The 22,137-nt window shown below is 41.0% G+C and overlaps 1 protein-coding gene across 1 annotated transcript in view; it reads right to left on the bottom strand.

Annotated features, from left to right (window-relative positions):
- Positions 1–14,168: 14,168 nt before the first annotated feature.
- LOC142025551 (MORN repeat-containing protein 1-like) overlaps positions 14,169–22,137 on the bottom strand; it is a 132,042-nt gene continuing 124,073 nt past the window's right edge. The window contains 2 exon segments of the mRNA XM_075017978.1: positions 14,169–14,928; positions 14,930–15,023. Coding sequence (XP_074874079.1) covers positions 14,877–14,928; positions 14,930–15,023 — 146 coding nt within the window. The 3' untranslated portion in view covers positions 14,169–14,876.

Below are 22,137 nucleotides of genomic sequence, written 5' to 3' on the forward strand. Positions count from 1 at the left end.
CTGGCATGGTTTACTCGCAAGAATAGCCACAATGAAGTCAATGGAATAATTCAGAAAGTCTGTAGGATCAGATCCAAACTAACACCCTAAACATATCAAACACACTCAATTCAGATCAAACTACCACTGAAGATACACTTTAGTCCTGTCAGCAAATGGTGGATTCCACAGAACACAAAGGCATTCCATGACACAGCAACTTCATAACAACTTCATATCATAACTGGAGTCTGCAATTTGTACACAACTAGATTCCACTAATTGTCACAGGTGTCCTGACTCCCAGTTCTGCTCATCAGATATACTGCATTCCCTCTGGGCTTCACACAGTGAGGGAGTTGCAGGGGAAGGGAGGCAAGAAGGCATACTACAGGTTCGTACTCCACAAAAGGGACTTAAGGTCAGAGAACTCACAAGAGGCAGTATTAACCTGAGAGTGGCTACAGAGACAAATTCTTTCATAATCATCCAGAGACAAGCCTGCTGGATCTATTTAATTCACCGTGTAAACAATCACATAACCCACTGTGGCCATGAGCAGAGCCCACGTGAAGTCTGACCAGAGCATTTCTCCCTTATGTTCTTGGCCAATGACATGACTATTTATAATATTCATAACAAAACATGTACCTTACCATGGCAACCACAGTGCCCGTGTGCTACCACGGAGATAAAAAGCTTTTCCTTATAGAAAAACACTAACTGATGTCAACTTGTGCTTCTGGAACAATTTGTTTTCCAGTTTCCAAGCACATTTTCTTCCTGATTGATCATTATGGTGCATTATTTATCCATTTTCTCTACATTGCACATTTGTCTCTTGTTTTTATTTTCCTTAAAATAATAAGAAAAATAGGATTAGAGAGGCTGGGAGATGGCTTCCATTTGGTGAGTCAGTGGCACTAACCTGTGCACCATTTCTAGGTAAGATTTCGGAAGACATCTGTGTGAGGAAGCTTATAGGGCAAGAGAGCTCCATTTTTCCAGCTTTGAACTAGAACCTCAGCTGGGGTAGCTATTTCAGTTGAAGTCAATAGAACTATTATTGAGTCTTTTGCATTCCTAAGTTATTTTTTCACTTTGTGGTTTCTTTTGTTGTTTCCATATCATAGAATTTAAAAGTCAAAGCAGAGATAATTTACATAAGGAGAGGAGTAGGTTGGATATTAGGAAAAACTACTTCACCAGGAGTGTGGTGAAGCACTAGAATGCGTTGCCTAGGGAGGTGGTGGAATCTCCATCCCTGAAGGTTTTTAAGTATGGGCTTGACAGAGTCGTGGCTGGGATGATTTAGTTGGGGTTGATCCTACATGGGGCAGGGGGCTGGACTCAATGACCTCTTGAGGTCCCTTCCAGCTCTGTGATTCTATGACAATGTTTCTTGTTATTTGGTCACTATACAGCTCTGTAGTATGTCATTTTATTGATCAAGGTTGGTGACTGATGCCTAATATTTTGCTTTTTCTTTCCCTAATACAATTAAAACACTGGGTCAAAAGAACGCAAACTCACAGGTACGTACACTAAAAAGTTTTGTGGACAAAACCAGGGTATTGCTGACAAAATCTAGAGTATACACACAAAATGTGTTTTGTTGACATTCTGTTGACAAAACTCAGCACTTCTGCCTATGGCATGCCGCCTTTCTGCAATGAGGAATAACACCTTTGTTGACAGTTTCTCTGGATGCCCCAGCAGACCCTCTGTCAACAGAGAGGGCTTCTGGTTCATCAGGCAGCCCTGTTTGCTGAGCTTCTAGCTGGCCCTTCTGTCAAGATTGCGGCTGGGCAGTCCGACCGCTCTCTGTCGACAAAGGGGATTGCTCTTTTAATCTGCATTTGTGTGTGGAAGTGATCTGTTGACAGAAGCTTTGATGGACAATCTCTTTCAATAGAAACTTGTGTTGACAGATCGCTATGGTGTAGACGTAGCCACACTGTTGTGTTAGCCCCTGTGATAGCCCTACCTTCCAAACAGACCTGCTGAAACATGTTAAATTACTTTTCATGGCCAGCACAGTTACCTGGTTACTCTGAAATGCAGTACTACTGCATTAGGTAACAAGCAATATTCTACGATGCAATCAGAAATTACTATGAAAAGGTAAATGCCACCAGATTCTACAGGGGAAGTAGAGCTCTTTTAAGCAACGTGTACAGTGCAAACTATTTCCTGGCATGCAGGAACTGATTAAGTATTAGTTAGATCTATATTTAAAAATGGCAGTGTGTGTTTAATACCCAGAAAACATTTAAATCACACACACACACACACACACTTTCTTGAAGATATTAGCAGTTGCCTTCAATAGGATTTGCTCTGCAAGGTGAAGAAATAATTTGTACAGACAAAAGTTATACTGGGAAATATTCTGCCCTTAAACAGCATTCCAAGTCACTGTGGAATCTCACCCACTGACCTAGCACAGATTAAGCTTGAAAGGTTCAGGGAGAAAGCTAAACAAAACAAGCCCAACACTATGTTTCCTGGAAAAAGCAGAGTCCAAATATTCTGCAGAAACTCCCTTTGATGATGGAGTTAAGGCACGAGGAGAACTGGCAGGCCATGTTCTGTGGCCTGGTTTAACATCTGATAAGGCATGGTCTCTCTTGGTGAATAACTCAGTTGGTACACCTTTCCCTCATTCCTCACCCCTGTGTCAGGTTGGTGTGATTAAAATGCTGACCTGTGGTGTGGAATTTGAGTGACTAAAAACCTCCAGTAATATAACATGGGATCATGAACAATCCTATGCTAGGAGTGGTAACAGGCTAATATTATTGTACCAAACAGAGACATGCTAAGAACTAGCTAACTTTTATTTCCTAGGTTCCCTATGCGTGGGGTCCCATTGCATAATCATAGCAATGCTTACATTTAGACAGCACTGCCCATTCCAAACCACTTTACTACCTGTTCTCCATTTTTCTATCAACGTCAGTGTGCTTGCACATGGGCAAAGCCCATGCTGGGTCTGGCTCCATTTGCAAGCACAGAAATGGATCTGTACGTGAATCCAAACTTTCCCAGAGTTTGTGATGTTTTACTTCAGGCCCATCACTAAGAAAATGAAGGCAATGGTATCAACCTACCCAAAAGTGGGCATCTTATTGCTTCATTAGATAAAGCCTGTAAAGTGCTTTGATGCTTAAAGATAAATATGAAATATTGATGAGCATCAATGCTGAAACATAGTATTTACTGAGCCATGAGGAACAATCATATGATCTGTACTTGACTTCTAAGGCACCCACAAAAACAATGTGTTTAATATCTAGGAAAAATATGCCAGCTCAGTAGTTCTTAGCAAAGTATTTCCTATTAACTATTCTAATTTGTCAGTAATCTATACACAGCCCAATGCATTTCAATGGGTTTAAAGAGAACTCCTTTTCCTGTCCTCCCTCACTATCCTTATGGTCACAAACACACGACACATGATATGTTTAAAAGGCCGTGAAGAATTAGGCAACCAAATTTAATGAATTTCCTTGGGCCTCTTTGAGAATGGCAGCCTACATGATTACATAATACATCATAATCCACCTCAAATGTAAACTATTTGGAGCAGGGGCCATCTCTTTCTTATATGTTTGTACAGGGTTTGGCATAATAGGGACTTGGGCCCTAGGTACTAACATAATAATATCTAGAAATATCAATAATAATAATTACACATAAAGCACAAAAGAAAATTGATTTTCACTAGATTTAAGGTATGGTGAGAAAGCCAGGAACAGTTCAGTTTTGCTCCATAAGTTTTAAGTAGATCTGCAGATTTGTGTGAAAAGAAAAAAAAAAAAAACAGTACAGAGAAAATGCTGTCATTTCCTGGCTTAGACTCCATTCCCGTCTGCTCAGAGACTGTGCTGAAAGGTTTTTTGGGTCCTAAATTCATCTTCTTCAAAAAGGAGAATTGGGCTTGCAAATATATGATGACTTGTAGGAAATGTTCTCATACTATATTAAGGGAATCACCCTTAAAGAGTTTTAAAGCTTAAGGTCTATCCCCAGACCAGTGTCTAAATATCAGGCTAGGTAACCAGGGGTTCCCAAGGAAAGAAGGAAGTCCACAGGTTTCTGAGCCAGTGACTATGCTTAAGAAAGTGCGGCTCTCTCTGATTATGGAACTTTTGAAGGAAAATCTTGGACTGCCTGGTAAACATCAGAGCTGCTCAAAAGCAAGTAAAAGCTTTGTTGGTCTGGTTTGGCTTTGCAGAAGTTGAGCCAGTTGAGTTCCCTGAATTAATTGGCATGTGATTCCCACCTTGTTCAGTCTCTTTCAGACCAAGTGGCTCACTCCCTCTCTTCCAATGCTCTTCAGAGCACTGGGTAGCCATTTTTCCTCTGCATCCTGCAGCTTTTGGTACCAAGCTGCTGTGCCCTCTTCCCACTTCCTGCAAAGGTCTTTTGGGTGGCAGGAGGATAGCCACACCCAATCCAGCAGTAGCTGGGCAGACAAACACCTAGAAACTATCCAGAACCCCTGTGCTAGCATTCATTAAACTCCAGGCGAATTCATCTTCCATGGGCCTGATCCTGCAAGTTGGTAAGTCCCCTCAGCTCCTGCTGAGGGTACTATGTACTCTGAAGGACTGAACTCCAAACTACTCTTTGGGTGTGTCTCCACTAGCTCCCTACTTCAAAGGGAACATGGTAAGTAGGGTGTCAGAAGATTATTAATGAAGTGCTGCAGTGCATATGCAGCACTTCATTAAGCTAATTCTCCCTCATGGCAACTTCGAAGTGTTAAACTTTGAACTCCTGGCTCGTGTGTAGCCACAGCTAACTCACCCGTACTTTGAAGTGCCTAGGCAACTTCGAAGCCCCTTTACTCCCATCAAAGAAAACCAAGTGCTGTCACATGCTAACTTTTACAAAGACAACAAGGGAGCAGGATACACGGCTCAGAGCCACGTGAGCTTTCATTATATGCTTAATAGACTATTTCTGCAGTCTTGCTTATACTATATGCTTAATAGACTATTTTATTACAGTAGTTTGGGCTGGTACTAGTTCAGTGGCATGGAATTTTTAGAACTGATGCAAAATGCCTGCTTGCGGATTTGCTTAGATAACAGACATTATCTGCTGCAGAACATGTTAAATCTGACGGGATTTTTCACAGAACTTAGTGGAGGTGTGGGAAACACTCTTACCAACTGTTCATTTTGCTACCTGGGATGTGAGTTTGATGGGTCCTGAAGCCATGGAATGACCCTCAATTCCTTCCTTCAGTTGTAGAACAGTAGATCACTAAACAGGAGTGGTTGAGGCAGTGTTACATGCACTCCACCTGGTCTCCCTGCCATCCCCACCCCCAGTTTGTGGGTAGGAAATACTCATAAAAATGCAAAACTACTCAAAGTTCAATGACATCTTTATCACTTTTGCCTCTTGTGATCATCTTCTCTTCTTACTCTGAATCCATATTTATGTCAAAAAAACCACAGGCCAATGAAACACTGAGAAGGTGAAATTATAAAATTGTAATTTCTCAGGCCAGTATTTCAAAATGCTGGACAGAATGGTTAGTTTGTTACTTTTACTCAAGACTGAAGACAGACTGTTGTACCTCTCACAACAGAGTTTTATTAGTGAAGAATTACTGGTTTTGTTGGAAATAAACAACCATCCAGGATCTGGGATGGATTAGGTGGGACAGCATCCAATTCAATGCCAGATCTCTTTGCCATTTTGCTAGTTAACAGAACTCTCTTTGTGCTGAGTACACAAAATCAAGCCAACTTTTGCACTATTTTGAAGAAAAATGGAGAAGACCAAGAAAAAGAGAGGAATGGTGAAGTGTAATACTTACGTAGCATAGTCACAGAGAAGTAGCCGTGTTAGTCTTCATCTTCACAAAACCAAAAAACAATCATAGCACTTTAACCAAATAATTTATTAGGTGATGAGCTTTTGTGGGACAGACCCACGAAAGCTCATCACCTAATTAATTATTTTGTTAGTCTTTTAACATGCTACATGACTGCTTTTTTACTTAAACAGCATGATAGCTTGAAAGTATTTATGGACATCTGTTTCATTTTTTACATGACCATTTTCACATTTTTCACTACTTGAATCATCCAACTATGATCACACTTCTCCATCCTAGGTTTATCACCTGTAGTAATAATAAAAAAATGTGAACAAATGTAGGTTATGTATATGCACTTAAAATGTGTAAGCCAGATCCTCACCTAGTGCAAATCAGTGCAGCTCCATTTTCTTATTAATGTACAGTAGGACTAAATTCTGGTTCCATTGAAATTAATGTAAGATTTGTCATTGACTTCAAGAAATTTATGCCAGCTGGAGATTTTGCCTATTAAGACATACATTTTTGCGCCCATACAATTATGAAGCTAGTTTCTCCATTAGAAGAATTGGGAATGTATATTTCATTGGTGACAAGGAGCAGAGGGGTAGCCATGTTCATCTGTATCAGCAAAAACAATGAGAAGTTCTGTGGTAGCTTTTAAACTAACAGATTTATGGGAGCATAAGCTTTCGTGGGCAAAGACCATCCGATGCATTTGACAAAGTGGGTCTTTGCCCACAAAAACTTATGCTCCCATAAATCTGTTAGTCTATAAAATGCCACAGGACTTCTCGTTATATTTCATTGGGAGACAACAACAAAAAGCAAACTGCTGTGGTGGCTGTAGGCATGAAAACTTCACCTTCTCTCCACAACTCCCCAAAAACCACCAAAAAAAAAAAAAAGGCTAAGATTAAATGACTGTATTTGTCATTAACTTTAGTAAAAAAAGACACTTCATGTCAAATAAGTGATCTATATGGATAACAAACAGAGCATTTTAAAAATAATATCTACTATTGCTCAGAGGCATGAGTAGGAGGGGTACTACACTTTTTAGACATCCAAACCACTCAGTTACCTACACTGATTGTAAGGGTTAAACCCAGAGAAAGTGGGTCCCTGAGACTCTCCAGGAAGCATCGGCAGGGAGCCAGAAAAGCCAGTGGGAACAGAGTGGGATTTTTCAACTGAAGCAGTGATCTGCCTGTGGCAGTCTTTTGTGTAGCTAGAGGAGAGATACCAAGATGAAATAAGCCAGGAACCAGGTATGGAATTTTTCAGTAACATCCATAGCTAGAAAGGACTGGGTCTTGGAACAGATATGTGACTAGAAGGGGGATGTTTAGTCAGATGCAATCAGATTAAAGTTCTTTAATTTTGGGCTTGGTATGTGGGATTTACCTGTGTTGATTTATGTACCTACCTCTCCCCTACACTGTTACTTTTAAACTGAATCCCCAGGAAGCAATTCTCTGTGCTGTAATCAGACTTCTTTTTATTGTACTGTAATATCTAGCGGCCAGACACACATACCAAGTATGTCATCTTGGTTTTGTTACTAAAATCACCTTTTAAAGAGTATGATCTGATTTCTGTGTCTCAGAAAGCAGGAGGTTCTGTGTACACATGCCTGAGGTTGAAAGGTCAGTTATTAAGAAAACACTGTTTATTTTTAAATTTTCTCCTGAGGGAGGATTAAGAGCTTGGGGTTACCCCACAGGGAGACATCCCACTTCTGTTCTCCTGGATTCTCAATAATGGTTTGTGCAGTTGGGTGATGGCAGCATATTACTCAGGCTCAAGGAAAAACTGTGACCTTCGGGAGATGTTTTTTTTTTAAAAAGCAGAAGCCTTTAGAGGCGGGCTACTGAAAAGTTCTTGCAGGCCCCCACCAAAATGCCAGAGTGGAGAACAGCCTTGACAGATGCCCTAGTTAATTACTGGAGTATCATTCTGCTAGGCATTGTGAACACACACACACACACACACAATATATAGATAGGTCACTGCAACCAAAATGGCAAGAGCAGCCATTTTTTCAAATTCAATTACAAAACAAACACTTCAAGAGCCACAGTTCAAGTGAATGAGACAGTCTTTAATAAATAATATCAAATCATATTTTTGTAACCCCTATTTTAAGAACAACCCATACACAATGATTTGTACCACTTAGAAGCTGTGTCTACACGTGCCTCCTCCTTTCGGGGACTGGGAGTGCCTGGCTCTGTGGGAGGGGCAGGGCATTGAGTTAGACTGGAGGGAGGGGTGGGGGGATTGGCTTAGATCAGGGAGCTGGGGGTGCCTGGCTGCGGGTGAAGGTGACGGCACTGAGTTAGAGCTGCGGAGGGGGAGGCTAGGGATGCCTGGCTCTGGGGGATGGGGAAGAAATTGGTTATATCTATTGGATGTGCTGTGGGTTACATATATTGCGTGTTTCGTGAAATTTTGAGTGCTGAAGCGTGCCATGAGGCAATAAAGGTTGCTAAGCACTGAACTACATAACTGATACCTGAAGAGGCGATACATTTGCCTTTTCTTTCAGAGAGAAAATGCGTCTACTACAACTTGCAATTTGGAGGCAGCCCCATCCACAAGTACCTTACAGGAATAAATTCCCATCTCACCAATTGTGGTCTGCTGTTTTTCCAGCATTCTGAGGAGAAGCTTTAATCATCTAAAAGCTCTACAACATAAGAAAGGTCATTTGTCTTAAAACCTTGCTGGAGATAATTTGTACTGCAACCCATGTTGTCTCATCATTGCCTTACGTAATGACAGAGGAGGAAGAGAAAGAAACGTGCCCTCAGACCGACCATCTCTAGGCTGATGTCCTCAAAAGGTATATAGGCACCTAATTCCCACTGAAGTCACATGATGGTTAAGTGTACCTAAATGCCTTTGCAGAACAGGGCCCTAGAGCCTACATCATTCTGATTAATCTTTCCAATAAGCTTTCAACTTGTCAGAAACCTACGATTTTCTATTCCTGTTTCACACCAAAGCTGTATGGTAATGTTCCACCCAACTCCAGCTTTTCCGCAGGTATAAGGATCAGAAGAAGTTGTAGTTTGTAAACACTCACACTGATTTCAAACTTCAAAAGTAAAATTTCTTTTTCTGATGTTAAAACCTGCAAAAATACCATACAGACTAAATTCTCAAGAAAGATAAAATCTGTTTATGATCTCTGGCTTCTACTGGTGCCATAAACAATGTCAAATTCATAGTATTAAGGCAGCCTGCAGGATATTCAGAAATGCCACTTCTAATTAAAACCTTTACTTTCAGGTTCTGTTGACAGTTGGTAAACACTTCTCTCCAGGTGATCTTTCTGAACAAAGCAGTGGGGGGTGGGGGGGCGAGGTTTCAAGGAAACGAAACCAAAACTTGTTGCTAGAGCTGTCTGATCGTTAGCACTTTTCCAAACATGAATTACACAAAGGACTGTATGCCTCAAAAACTGCACACAGCAAGGGCCACTGAAGAGCCTTCTTTGGCTTCCTCCAAATGCTACATGTTGCTGTTTATTTAACATATGACAGCATACACAGCTTTCATAGCCAGGAACAGAATCCTTGGGATTCTGTACAGAATTTCACTACAGAGGATTTACATTTGGGCAATTTATCTGAGAATAAAGCCATTCTACCCACTCAGATATATGTTTTCTTTTCCTGTAATGATAATGGGCAACTCAACAAGTCTTATTGGTAAAAGAAAAAGAAGTTTAATTTCTAATGTCAAGGACTCCTGCTCCTCTTACTTCACTACATTAAGGATGGAGCAATGGTTTATCTGGGCTAGAGAATTTGAAAATTAGTCTTTTAAATGCATTATGTCAAGAAGGCAGAATCCTGATCTTGCATGAGGATTATACTGTATAACTCAGACTTTGACAGGCAGGGAACATGATCGCAAAGCTGTAGATCTTTAGAGATAGCTAACCCTGAATGAACCTATTGTTAAAATTGCTTTAGTGCACAGAAAGCATAAGATCGATTCCTAGTATAGAGATGTCATTAAATCAATAGCACATGTAGCCCATTATTCTGATATTTGAGTGGCAGTTAACAAGGCCTGCTGACAGGAGACCTGTCACACCAGGAATTTGTCCACTACAGCAGCATTCTTTAGAGGAGAGGGTGGGGGAGAAAGACAAAAATCTATTAATTATAGAGAAACAGAAAGACTTATTGCCACATTTGATTTATTTTCTGGTTGTGCTGTGGTAGTAGATCATACTTTTGATAAGTATTACACCATGATTTGTTTTTGGTTAATGGTAAAGAACTTAGCAGATAGTTACCTGTATAAGTATTTATATATAACAAAAGAGAGATGGCATATAAATGCTCTAGGTTTCTCCACTAGGCTAAGAGAAAGGCAGGCTTAATGATTTAAGAGGCTTTTCTCATGAAGTAAGAAAGAAGGCCGGTAAGAGCATGTAGCACAATACTGCCACAAAGGTAAAGTACAAGATTCACTGTAATTGGACCGTGAGTCAAGGCTCCTGGTTTATATCTCCAAGCCACCACTGACACACTGTGGCCCAGTTACTCCTCCCTGCTCCAGTTTTTCCAGTTGTAAAATGGGAATAAACATCCCTGTAAAGTAGAGGAGTGGTGTTTAGGTGTCTATTTAACTAGTGCATTAATATTAAAGGCCAAAAAGGACTATAAAAATCACAGGTAAGAAAGTTTCACCCAGGGATTCCTTCATCACTCCCAGTGACTTTTGGCTGAACAAATACATCTGTCTTAGAATGACATCCAATCTCAATTTAAAGACTCGATGTTATGACTGAGATGTGTTGACTGAGATTTCTTGGACGAAAAGTGTCAGAAAGGTGTGAACTACTAGGCTGTGTCTACATGGGCACAAATCTTTGAAATGGCCCTTTCAAAGGTTACTAACGAGGTGCTAAATTGAATATTCAGCACCTCATTAGCATCAGGATGCTTCCGGCCATGGCACTTCAAAAGTGCCACTTTTGAAAGCGTGCAGCTCGGCGCGGCTACACGGGGGTCGTTTTTGAAAGGACCCCACACCTTTCGAAATCCCCTTATTCCTCTCAGTTTAGCAGAATAAGGGGATTTCGAAAGGTGTGGGGTCCTTTCAAAAAGGATCCCTGTGTAGCTGCACCGAGCCGCACGCTTTTGAAGCACCGTGGCTGGAAGCGTCCTCATGTTAATGATGAATATTCAGCGCCTCATTAGTAATCTTCAAAATAGCCATGTCATGGCCATTTCAAAGATTTGTGCCCATGTAGACACACCCCAGGCTATGTCTACACTAGGACACTACATTGAAGTAGCAACATCGAAATAGGCTACCTTGATGCGTATCATCCACGCATCCTCCAGGGCTCTGGGAAGGGAGATCTATGAGGACCCCCCCCCCACCCGCCCACCTCTCTGCTGGACCCCTCCTCTTCTGTCACAAGGAGTGGCTCCTCGGGTGGGCCCTGGGGTGCAGGGCTGGCCTCCGGGCCAGACTCCAGCTCCGAGACCTGCTGGGACTCCTCTGCTGCAGTGTCCAATGTGGCCTGGGGGAAGGAGGTGTCCCGGGGGCCCTGAGCTCCCTATCGGGGCAAGCAGTGGGGGCAGCCCCACACCAGCTGGCCAAGTCCCGGGCCTGGGTGTAACCCTGCTGCAACTCCTTCACCTTGCTCTGGATGTGGTCCGGAGTGCAGGCAGGGTGATCCCAGGCAGCCAGACCCTTGGCCAGTCGGGCTTCCGCATTCCGCCACTTGCTCCCAATCATGTGGAGCACCTCCTCTTCACCGCAGAGCCCCAGCAGGTCTCAGAGCTCAGCCTCTGACCAGGAGGGGCCCCGCTGCTTTTTGGCCCCCCATTTGGCTGCCGGGGTGCCTGGGTCTCCTCGGGGTGGGGAGAGTCCTGGGGACACTCTGGGGTCTGGCTTGATGCTATGGCTGGTGGATGTGCAGATTGGGGTCTCTGGAATGCATGCAGAGCTAGCACATGCGTGTGCTGCTGCCTGCATGCTCTCAGCTTCCTGCCACAGGAAATCCGGGTCCGTGGTGCTTTAAGGGCTGCTGCACGTGGCAACCATTGAGCCCTGCAGCGGCTGGACGGCACGTCTCAACTCCTCAGCTGATTGCCGCCATGGAGGACCCTGCTATTTTGAAGTAGAGGGACACAGATTGTCTATACACGCCCTACTTAGACGTTGAACTCCAAGTAGGGTGCTATTCCCATCTTCAGATAGGAATAGCAGTTTTGATGTCTTGCTGCCTAACGTCGATTTAAACATCGAAATAGCGCACGGTGTGTATACACGCGATGCGTGCTATTCCCACGTTGTGCCAGCTACTTCGAAGTAGCCGGATAGTGTAGATACACCCTATTGTTTGTAGTACTTAATAATATTACTCTAGCAAAATGATAGTAGTTACAAGAAAGAACGAAGCAGAAAATAAGGTTGATCCCATGAAATAAAAGGGAATGAAGGATTTGAATCATGCAGCTCTGATGTGTTCTGAAAGGAAAGGAACAAGTCAAAAGAGGTTACGGAAAGCTGTAGTGACTTGCAGCATATATTTATTGCCTCATCTATGTTCCCAAGATCATAAAAATGTCTGTCCAGTAGAAACTCCTCTGGGTGAGCACTGCCTAGCTGGTACTGAACGCTTCATATGGATCCTTCAGAAGTTTTGGCATTAACTTCAACGTAGCTGATTAAGCAAAGATCCATAATATGATCTTGTCACAGTACTGAATCAAGACTCTAAGCCTATTCTCATGGATTAAGTTCATCTGCTTAGTTTAAGCTGTCAAACTCTATTATGCACAGGAGGTTATTAGACTTAACAGAGGAGATCTTTAGGATCCCTGGCTTACTTGTGACTTGAAGCAATGAAAGTCTTTTGGTCAGGAGACTCTTCAAATATGTGAGAGACAAGGTATCTGAGATAGTGTGTTTTACTGGACTAGCTTCTGCTGGTGAGAGCAAGTGCTAGGGCTTATCCAGAGCTCTTCCTCAAGTCTGAGCAGTCCATGCAGACCAGTATGCAGTTTTCCTTTCAATGTTCTGTATTCTGTAGGCAGTTATTTAATACAATGCTGCAAATCAGGTAAAGTTTTAATATAAAAATATTTAAAAAATATGATTGAAAATGGGGATTCTAAATCACAAAATAGACCCAAAGAAAATTACCCATTTTCAGTTTTCTCTCTCCCTAAGTTTTCATTTTAGATGGTAGCATTGGTTGGTAAATCACAATGATAAACTCTTACCAGAGAGGAATGATTTTTCTTCCAGAAAGTGCTCCTGTTCAATTTTTTAAAAATCCTTTATTTTTCTCTGATTCCCTTTTTATACTCAGAATTCCATTCTCTTTTTGTTGCATAGCAAACTTTCACCTGTTTTATGGCCTACATCTTGAATCTTTCATCCAATACAGCATTCTACATTGCATTTCCAACAGTAGCCGCCACTAAACCTACACGTGTTATAACTAGATCAGCTCAACACTTAACCATCATCACGGCTCAGCTTCATTTCTGGACTATTCAACAAAGACATTTTTGAATAATTAACTTAGCGTTTATCTTCCTTAGCTGATGACAGGAACCAGTTTCAAGAGGGAAAATAGCAGCCTTGTTGCCATCATATAGTGACCTGGACAAGCTTTCTTAAACACAGTAAACCCTCGAAATGCACAATTTTGAGTTGTGCTTAACTCACATTAATGCAATTTAAGTGCAACTCAAAATCTGCTGCCCTTGCCTGCCACAGTTCAAACCCCCACGTGTGCCTCTGGTTCAACCTTCTTTGCCCTGGTTCAACACCGCCACCACCCCCAGCTCTGGCTCACCAGCCCTGCGCAGAGCTCTGGTTCAACCCCCCTCTGGCCTCAGTTCAGACCCGCCCCCGCAGTCCGGCTCACCCACATCCCCCTGAGCATGGCTCTGTCTCTCACACATGCACATGCAGCTCTGTTTCAACTCCCCTCTGCTCCCCCTGCAGCCCTAACCCACCCCAGGCTTAACTCCCTGCTGTCCTCCCACAGCCCCAACCCACCACCAGGCTTAACCCTCCCCAACTACCCGCCTGCCCCCCAACCCCAGCACTTACCTTCCAAAAGGAGCTCCAGTGCTCCTGCTGCATCCCCAGCTGCATTTCACTAGGGAAAAAGTGCCCCAGATTTATGCGAAATTTGGCTTATGTGAGGGCAGATGGGACCGCAATCCTCACATAACCCAGGGGACTATTGTATGTTGTTAATGAACAAGACTTTATGCACAGAACAATATATTAGTAAACAAGCTATTACAGAGGTGTTCGCATAAAAGTTAATTGGCTGTGAACATTTTCATTTATTGGGTGCCCAGCAGGTTCAACAGGTTTTATAAGATCTCCATTACCTGATCAAACTACTACATAAACTCCAGTTCATGTGAATGCAATTCTGTAAAATACACATAATAGAACCTCAGAATTACAAACTGACCACTCGACAACACACCACATTTGGAATCAGAAGTACACAATCAGGTAGCAGCAGCTATGAGTGAGTGAAAGCAAATACAGTGTTAAATGTAAACAAAACTAAAAAAAGAAGCAGCATTTTTCTTTAGCACAGTAAAGTTTCAAAGCTGTATTAAGTCAGTGCTCAATTATAAAATTTGGGAAAAAAACCATAACATTTTGTTCAGAATTATGAACATTTCAAAGTTACAACTTCCATTTCTGAAGTGCTTATAACTCTGAGGCTCTACTGTTCTGATGAAAAATAGATTTGACTAGTCTTTTACCTACTATTAATAATAGAATCAGAAATATCTGTCTTCTAAAATATTACCAGACAGGACCAGTGGGAAATCGATCCCCTGTGGTCACTTATTTCCTTGCTCTGATTGGTATACAATATTCAAACAAACTCCTGTCACTGAGAAATGCACAAACACAATCGAGACTCAAGAGCGCAACCCCAACTCCCACTATACTTAATAATAAAACTTGCACTGACTTTAGTTGGTGTTGGATAAAGGCCCCTGACTCTTTACACATTTACGTTCCTTCTTTAAGTGCTGCTGGCTTTCACCGTTTCCATTTTAATATTCTTGAGTTTGGTTCTCTGGCAAAACCCTCAAGAGTTTGAAAGCTGGTGGGAGGGTCTGGCCCAAGAATGGGGGCATGGTCTTTTCATGGACCATAAGCACATACTGGCCTAGAAAAGATAAGGGAAAGTTGGGAGTTAAATATTTTCAGTGAAGGGAAAAAAAAAGCACAGAGAACAATAAGAAGCATGTTCTTGTAGAATTATTATTCCATCATCATATTAAAATAGAAGACAGTGTCAGTGACAAACAGAAGCCAAAACTGAACATTTTGGTTGCTTTCTCTTCTTGTTGATGCATACATATATAAAACATTTAATCATTTACTGGCAAGTATGGCAATCTGTGCTAACATTTCATAGTAGTGTAGATTAGCATATACAATGATCTCCCAAAATAACACACATTCAAAATAACAAAAAAACTCACCATCACCGTAATTTAGCTGACGATTAATGACTGTATATAATTTAGAATATTATGATATAATATTTGATATTTGTATAAGCTCACAAAAATGTAACAGACTATGACTCTGGTCCTGCAAGCAATGGGACTACTCACATATGTAAAGTTAAGCACACGTTTACAGCTAAAGAAAGATCTACATGCATCTAGCCCCACATAAAAGCTGCCACCTTCAGGCAAGAGGGTGCCAGAAACCAAGAGCCTACCCACAGCATAAAGCAAAATGGGAAAGGAGAGAGGAAAATTTTTACTGAGGACTCAGGAGGCGGAACCTGCCTCTTATGAAAAAGTTCTTAGGAAAATGTCTACAAAGAGTGAACAAGACCTGTAGCTAACAGTTTCCTTAAATAGACTAACACAAAGTAACTGCATGGAAGTCAATGTATTCACTTTTGAAAAATGAAAGGTTGAGTTGACTCTGTAATCAAGAGGTATGATGTATTTTGTGAACTATGAAGAACAGTACCTGGAAATCCAGGAAGATCAATCTAGATGTTATAAACCAAAAATAATTTAAAATGAGCACTGCTTTCTACAGATTGTGGGACTAGAGTGGTGACATTTTGGACACAAATGTTTGTCAGCTCCTGTATATGTTGCCTGGCAGTTGGGAAGGAAAGGGACTCTCGACAAACAAACTGAGCAGGGTATGCCCGTTCACATGCAAATTTCTCATTGACTTCAATGGAGATCCACACATGGGTCTAAACAATTACCGAATTTTCAGAGCCAGTTATACCAGCAACTTCTGTGATGTGGACACTTGTCTTCTGTAACTGGATTATGGCCACCAAACTAATTTCACACAGGCTACTACCAAACTGGGCTGGATTCCAAGTGTCAATTTATAAGTAGAAGGCTCTGTATACCTACTGTTAATAAGCATCTGGGCAATGAAGTGATAGGAGCAGGTTTTTAAAGCAAACACACCTATGATATCCATATTGCATCCTAAAGAATGCCATATTCTGGCATCAATGGTCCTCTAGTCTTTTCTCATTTGCAGTGGGGATCTCATTCCTCTGTATATAAAAGAGACACTAGATAGCAGGATCCACCTAAAGTGTATTTGTCCCATGTCTTGTTGAAGTTATCTGGTCTTTCTGCTCAGATACATTCCCTTTCCTAATTAGAGGTTTGATATTAACTACATCTTTGCTCCTTATTGTATGTGCATGGAACTGCGCTAACAATACCGGCCGTTGCTACCATGGTTGGCCATGCATTTCACTGAAGTAAATGGTTGTGTTGCCTGTCTAGCTTTTTAACTTTAAGTGCAGTACTATGAAACTGAAAATAAAAAGGATGGTCATACGGAATCAAAAATTAAGAAGGGAATCCATGACTCTTTGGGTTCTTCAAAAATATAATAATTACTTGTGATGTTGTAATCTAATAGGAATAGAATCACTGAGTTGAAAATGAATTTCTTTACCTGTTTTTCATGACTTTTGCCTATAATGAAGGGTATGGTGGGGCGGGTGGGGGGAGACGCTGGTACTTCTATCCTTCTCATTTTCTTTACTTCAAGTCCAAAATGTATTCTAACAACACTAGAGGGCCTAGGATGAACTGTTAATAGCTCACCCATGCTACCTTATCCTGCTGCCTCTACAACTCCCAGATTCTCAGACACAAGCCTGACGGGACTGTACAAGCCATTTAGGACTGTCATGCTTGCACGTTATAGTAAAAGCATTATTGAGGATTAGTGCATATAATTTAAGTGTAGTAGAGGAGGTTTGCTTTTGTTGATAATGTAGAAAAATACTTTAAGAATGAAATCATGGAAGTACACAAGCAGCATACCAATAATAGGTGCAGGGCTGCATTGGGCACTTTGTAGGCCCGAGGCACACTCATAACTATAGGCCCTTAAATTAGACTATATAGAAATATATAAGGGAGAAATACCATGTTACTTATACACCTAATATCGCCCACTTAAATTTTCACTCTTGAAAGCAGCACACTATGAGAAATTCATCGTACTTCATTCTAAAACAACAGCCATTTTGCTGCATAATATAATTATCATTTGAATCCTAAGAATAATCAGCTGATAAGGAGAGTAATAAGGCAACTTTGCTGCTGCTACAAGTGTAAAATCCACAGGCCAATGCAATGCACTGCAGAGCTGATAACTGAGCATAATTGTGTCTGAAGCTCCTTCAGCATCATTTACAAACTAACAGTACAGTGGCTGATGCTGGTTGTACATTTCCACCAGAAAAAGTGTTTAATTGTAGCCTAAGGTTTCTGAAACACAGATGTGAAATACAAACACTGTAGTAATAAGCATTGGTGATGGGGAATTTTAAATTTAAATTAAATTTTAGGATCATTACAGGTCTCTGTTTCACTTGAGTAAACAGAGATAAAAGTTTTCTGGTTTGAACTTTCACACTAGGGCTGGGTGTACACTTGCCCCCAACTTCGAAAGGGGTATGCTAATCAGGGTGATGAGAGATTACTAATGAAGTGCTGCAGCAAATATGCAGGACTTCATTAGGCTAATTCTCCCCTGTGGCAACTGCAAAGTGTCAGACTTCAAAGTGGTGACACGCATGTAGCCACGGGCACTTCAAAGTCCTTTACTCCTCACTTCGCAGTTGCCGTGGGGGAGAATTTACTAATGAAGTGCTGCAGTGAATATGCAGCACTTCATTAGTAATCTCCATCACCCTGATTATCATACCGCCTTCAAAGCTGGGGGCAAGTGTAGACAAGCCCTAGGTGTGTCACCAACTCAAAGGAGTAGAAGCTGCAGAGTAGAATTTTACCATGGAGCTTCAGAGAGTTTGTAGATAGATCCATTTTTTAAAAAACTTGCAAATACATTCTTCATCCTGCAACATACCTAGCACTCCCATTGACTCACAACAGCCAGGGCACGCAAGACCAGCCATGTAGGAAAGATCTGGCATTAATGCATCTCCCTAAACAAATTCTAAAATTTAATGGAAATCACTTCTCCAGAATCCAACTCTAACCGAAAGGCTAAACAAATAAGTGGGTTCCACGGCAAAGTTCTTCCAGTTTTAAAAATTTACTATGTATTAATTACTAACAAAAGATATTTAAAAAAAATAAAGATCAGTTTCCAGACATCTGCAACACTCCAAAAATCTGTTAAAAATACTTTTCTTTCCATACTTTGAGCCATTAACAAATAAGTAAATTTTCTTTGAAATAGAATCATGCAAATGTCTTGAGCTAGGCCTACCCACATAATCCTTATCTACAAAAGCAACCTAGCCCCTTTACAATAGAAAAACCATCAATACAAGTGAAGTCAGATCCTGCATTAAAATCTGCTAATGTAAAATCTCTCCACCCTCCTTGCCTACTGTGGATCTGTCTCCCCACAGACAAACTAATTTTTAGCTCAGACTAACATCTCCAGGCAGATTGCCTCCTGTTAAACTCAGCAACCCCAAAAGCAAGCTCTTCATGTTTTCCTACTGATACTAGGTGAAAACTAGTTTGGTCTAGAACTGCTGAGGAGTCACTGTTTTGTGTTTGCTCTACAAGTCTAACAGCGAGTACTGCATTATTTCTCCCCCACCCCCATTATAGTTTCCTGGCATATTTAAGATCTTGTAATTATACCACCAGTTGGTAATTAACACCAACCCCTCCTCACTCCAGCCTCAGGAAAAGGAAATATATAGTTTGACTAAACTTACTCTGATGCATTAATGAAACAATGAAGCTTCTACAGCAGCATCTACATGTCCCATCTAGCCACATGCCCCCATATTCCAGCAGATCAGCATACCATCCCCACCCCCATGCAACCTGCTTCCCCACCCCTCCTGCAGCCCAAGAGAGAGCCCTATGTCTCTCCCAGGCACCATCAGTTGCAGCCCAGATACATGTGAGTCAGGACACCCAACAAACTTCCTCTACCTCATCAGATAGATGATGCCAGGACCCACCCATCCCCTCTTTCCCTTACCTACCCCATGTAGTCTGCTCCTGATCTCCTCTCAGCTCAGCACACTGAAGAGTGCTGTCTTTCTCACATGAAACTGCAGCCAAACCCAGCTACTATAATAACACCAACCCTCTCCTCTCCCAGCCCAGCAAGGACACCCCAAATTCCCACTCTAATCTTCTCCCCTATGCCCCACAGCCACTTATTTTCCCCCTTCCTACCAGCTGGAGGAAGCAAACTCTGTGTCTCTAGCATGGAATTAATACTGAAGGAGGAGTATCCCTCCCACATTAAGGCAGCTCCCTGTGAAGTAGCCCCTGAGTGGGGCTCATTAAACAGCTGCCAGGCTGTGCTGCTGCCCAGCTTATATGAAAGCTTGGTAATTAAGTAGGGAAATATTGCTTAATTAGACCTGAAAATAAAGTGACAAAATAGTGCTTGGAAAGGACTGTTTTTGAAGATACAAATATTAAAAATGGGTAAGTAATTTTATTTTTATGATCCAATATTGTATTTAATATCAAGATTTTTTTTTTAAATTTTCAGGACATCTTTGAATTAGACTTAATGTCAGATGGCTGTCAGAGGAAGCATTTAACTGATCAACATTTGTACATGTATTCTAATAAAAGAGCAAAATATCTAGTGTGTGATATAGCAGTTTTCTTTTCTTATTTGAGTCAATTATGATTTTTTTGAAAACCCTACACTTTTTGTTGGCCCCAGACATTGGGCCTAATGGATAATCTGGCCCTGAGAAAGAGAGAAGAAATATGTTTAACAGAGTTCAGAACATGCTAACATGGAAGCCCAGCAGATATAATTGCAATAATCCACAAGTGTTTTAAATATTACTCTATGAACATTTGGGCTGAGTTTGCCAAGTTCTAGGACACACTGAAAGAGAAGGCTTGGCTTAAATTTTGCTGAGATTCTGACCCAGGCCTTCACCTTTCACTCTGCCTAGTACAGCTCTCTTCTCCCTTGCTTCATCTTGGAGACAGCAACATTTGCAAAACATTGCTGCCTATTTTCTCAATATACTAATAAGTCTGGTCCACATTACCCTCTATCTTCACCACTCCCCTGGTTTCCCATTCATTTTAGGATTCAGTTCAATAGTACTTTCTATTTAGCATTCTCCATAGATTTTGCTGCAGCATGCCTCAAAGACACCACCTTTTCTGCCTTCCCACATCAGCAGCTTATCTAGCACAACCCCACATCTTTGACCCTGACTCTTCTTTTACTAAAAATGAGTAATTCTGGTGCTGTTGCTGTCTAGAACACCCTTCCCATAATGGTGTCTTATAGACACAATGGGACTGATTCTCATTTACAAGGCAGACTGCAAAGGGGCCTTAAATAAGCTTAAATGTAGTGCCACAGCTGTTTTAATAGGCCTCCGTGTAAATGAGAATCAGGCTCAAACTATTTTCAAATCTTAATTGACAGCTTCTCTCTTATCCCTTGCCTATAGCTGTGATATTCTCTCTCCCCCTTCTGCTAGTATTTAACTTTGTATTATTAAACTTTTTTACACGTTTTGGGAGAGACTTTGCTTGAAAAACACCATACAAAATGATGTGCTGAGCTGCATAACTGGGATTAATAATAGTAATAAAATAGGTGTATGCTTTTAAAGCAGTCACCGAGGTGCTGTGTAAACAGAGGGTAACTGCATCTACCATTTAAGCAGTTAACGTTTTGGCTCAGATAAGAAACACCACAAATAAAAGACTTTCAGGAAAGAAAGTTATTTGCCCCTTTTATTGCTCGCAAAATGCCTGGAGAGTTTCAAAGCACCAAGAACTATTATAAAAGTGAGTGGGAAATAAAATAAAAACGTTTTGTTACCTTAGAAACAGTCCTATTCTTCTTACTTTTCCTTTGTGACATATTAGCCTTCTGTATATTTTGGCACCAAGAAAACATATTAAAACAAGGTGGGGGGAGATGGAGAAGGTGTTAGTTCTTTTTGCAAAGACTGAGAATTTCTTTGCATATTGAAACATATCAGTACGAATGAGCTACACTGCAAAAAAGGAGCAAGAAAACAAAACTAACCTTCTTAAATATTCAATTTAATTCTGTGTAGAGTAATTAATCCTGAAAATTTCCTACCATGGGAGAGTATAAAGACTCCAGGGCTGTTTTCTGGCTGCAGATGCAAGAGGTTCTCACTGATATCAATGGAAGTGGTATGCTTGCTGCATATCAAAAGCCAGAATATGACTCCAAATTTATTCTTGCAAAATAGAACAAAGCCCACTGGGACTATGGACAATGAATTTTTCCCTGCCCAGCCAAATATTTTTTTAGGATATGAGAAATGTAAAGTAAGTTTAAACTGTTTTTGGACCTGAAAGTAGACAAAACTTTATCCATATAAGAGATCCATATAGAGGTTGTATACACAAACTAAGTGGCATAATGCAGTTTATTTGAACTGGTGAGACAATGGCCAGGCACTTGAAAGAAATGGAATTGTGACTGAGATTAGACAACTGATTTTATAAATACACATTAATAGATGATTACATTGCTCACAATGCAGTTTATGTAGTGTTCTTTTTAAAACACAAGGATTAAAATTGTTTGGTGCTTTAGTAAACTGAATGTATGAACAGGAAGGGTATCTGAAAGCATAGCAAACAGATGTGGTATGGAAAGAAAACTGCTATGATAATACTACATTTAGATAGTGACTTTTGTAGTAAAGGATCTCAAAGACTTTACAAACTATATAAAGGCCACAGGAATCACAGCTGATATAAAGCCACTTCTGGCACAAAGTACAGAGCCACACACTAATT

The sequence above is a fragment of the Carettochelys insculpta genome, chromosome 23 (genome assembly GCF_033958435.1).
Source record: "Carettochelys insculpta isolate YL-2023 chromosome 23, ASM3395843v1, whole genome shotgun sequence".
NCBI classification, from domain to species: Eukaryota; Metazoa; Chordata; order Testudines; family Carettochelyidae; genus Carettochelys; species Carettochelys insculpta.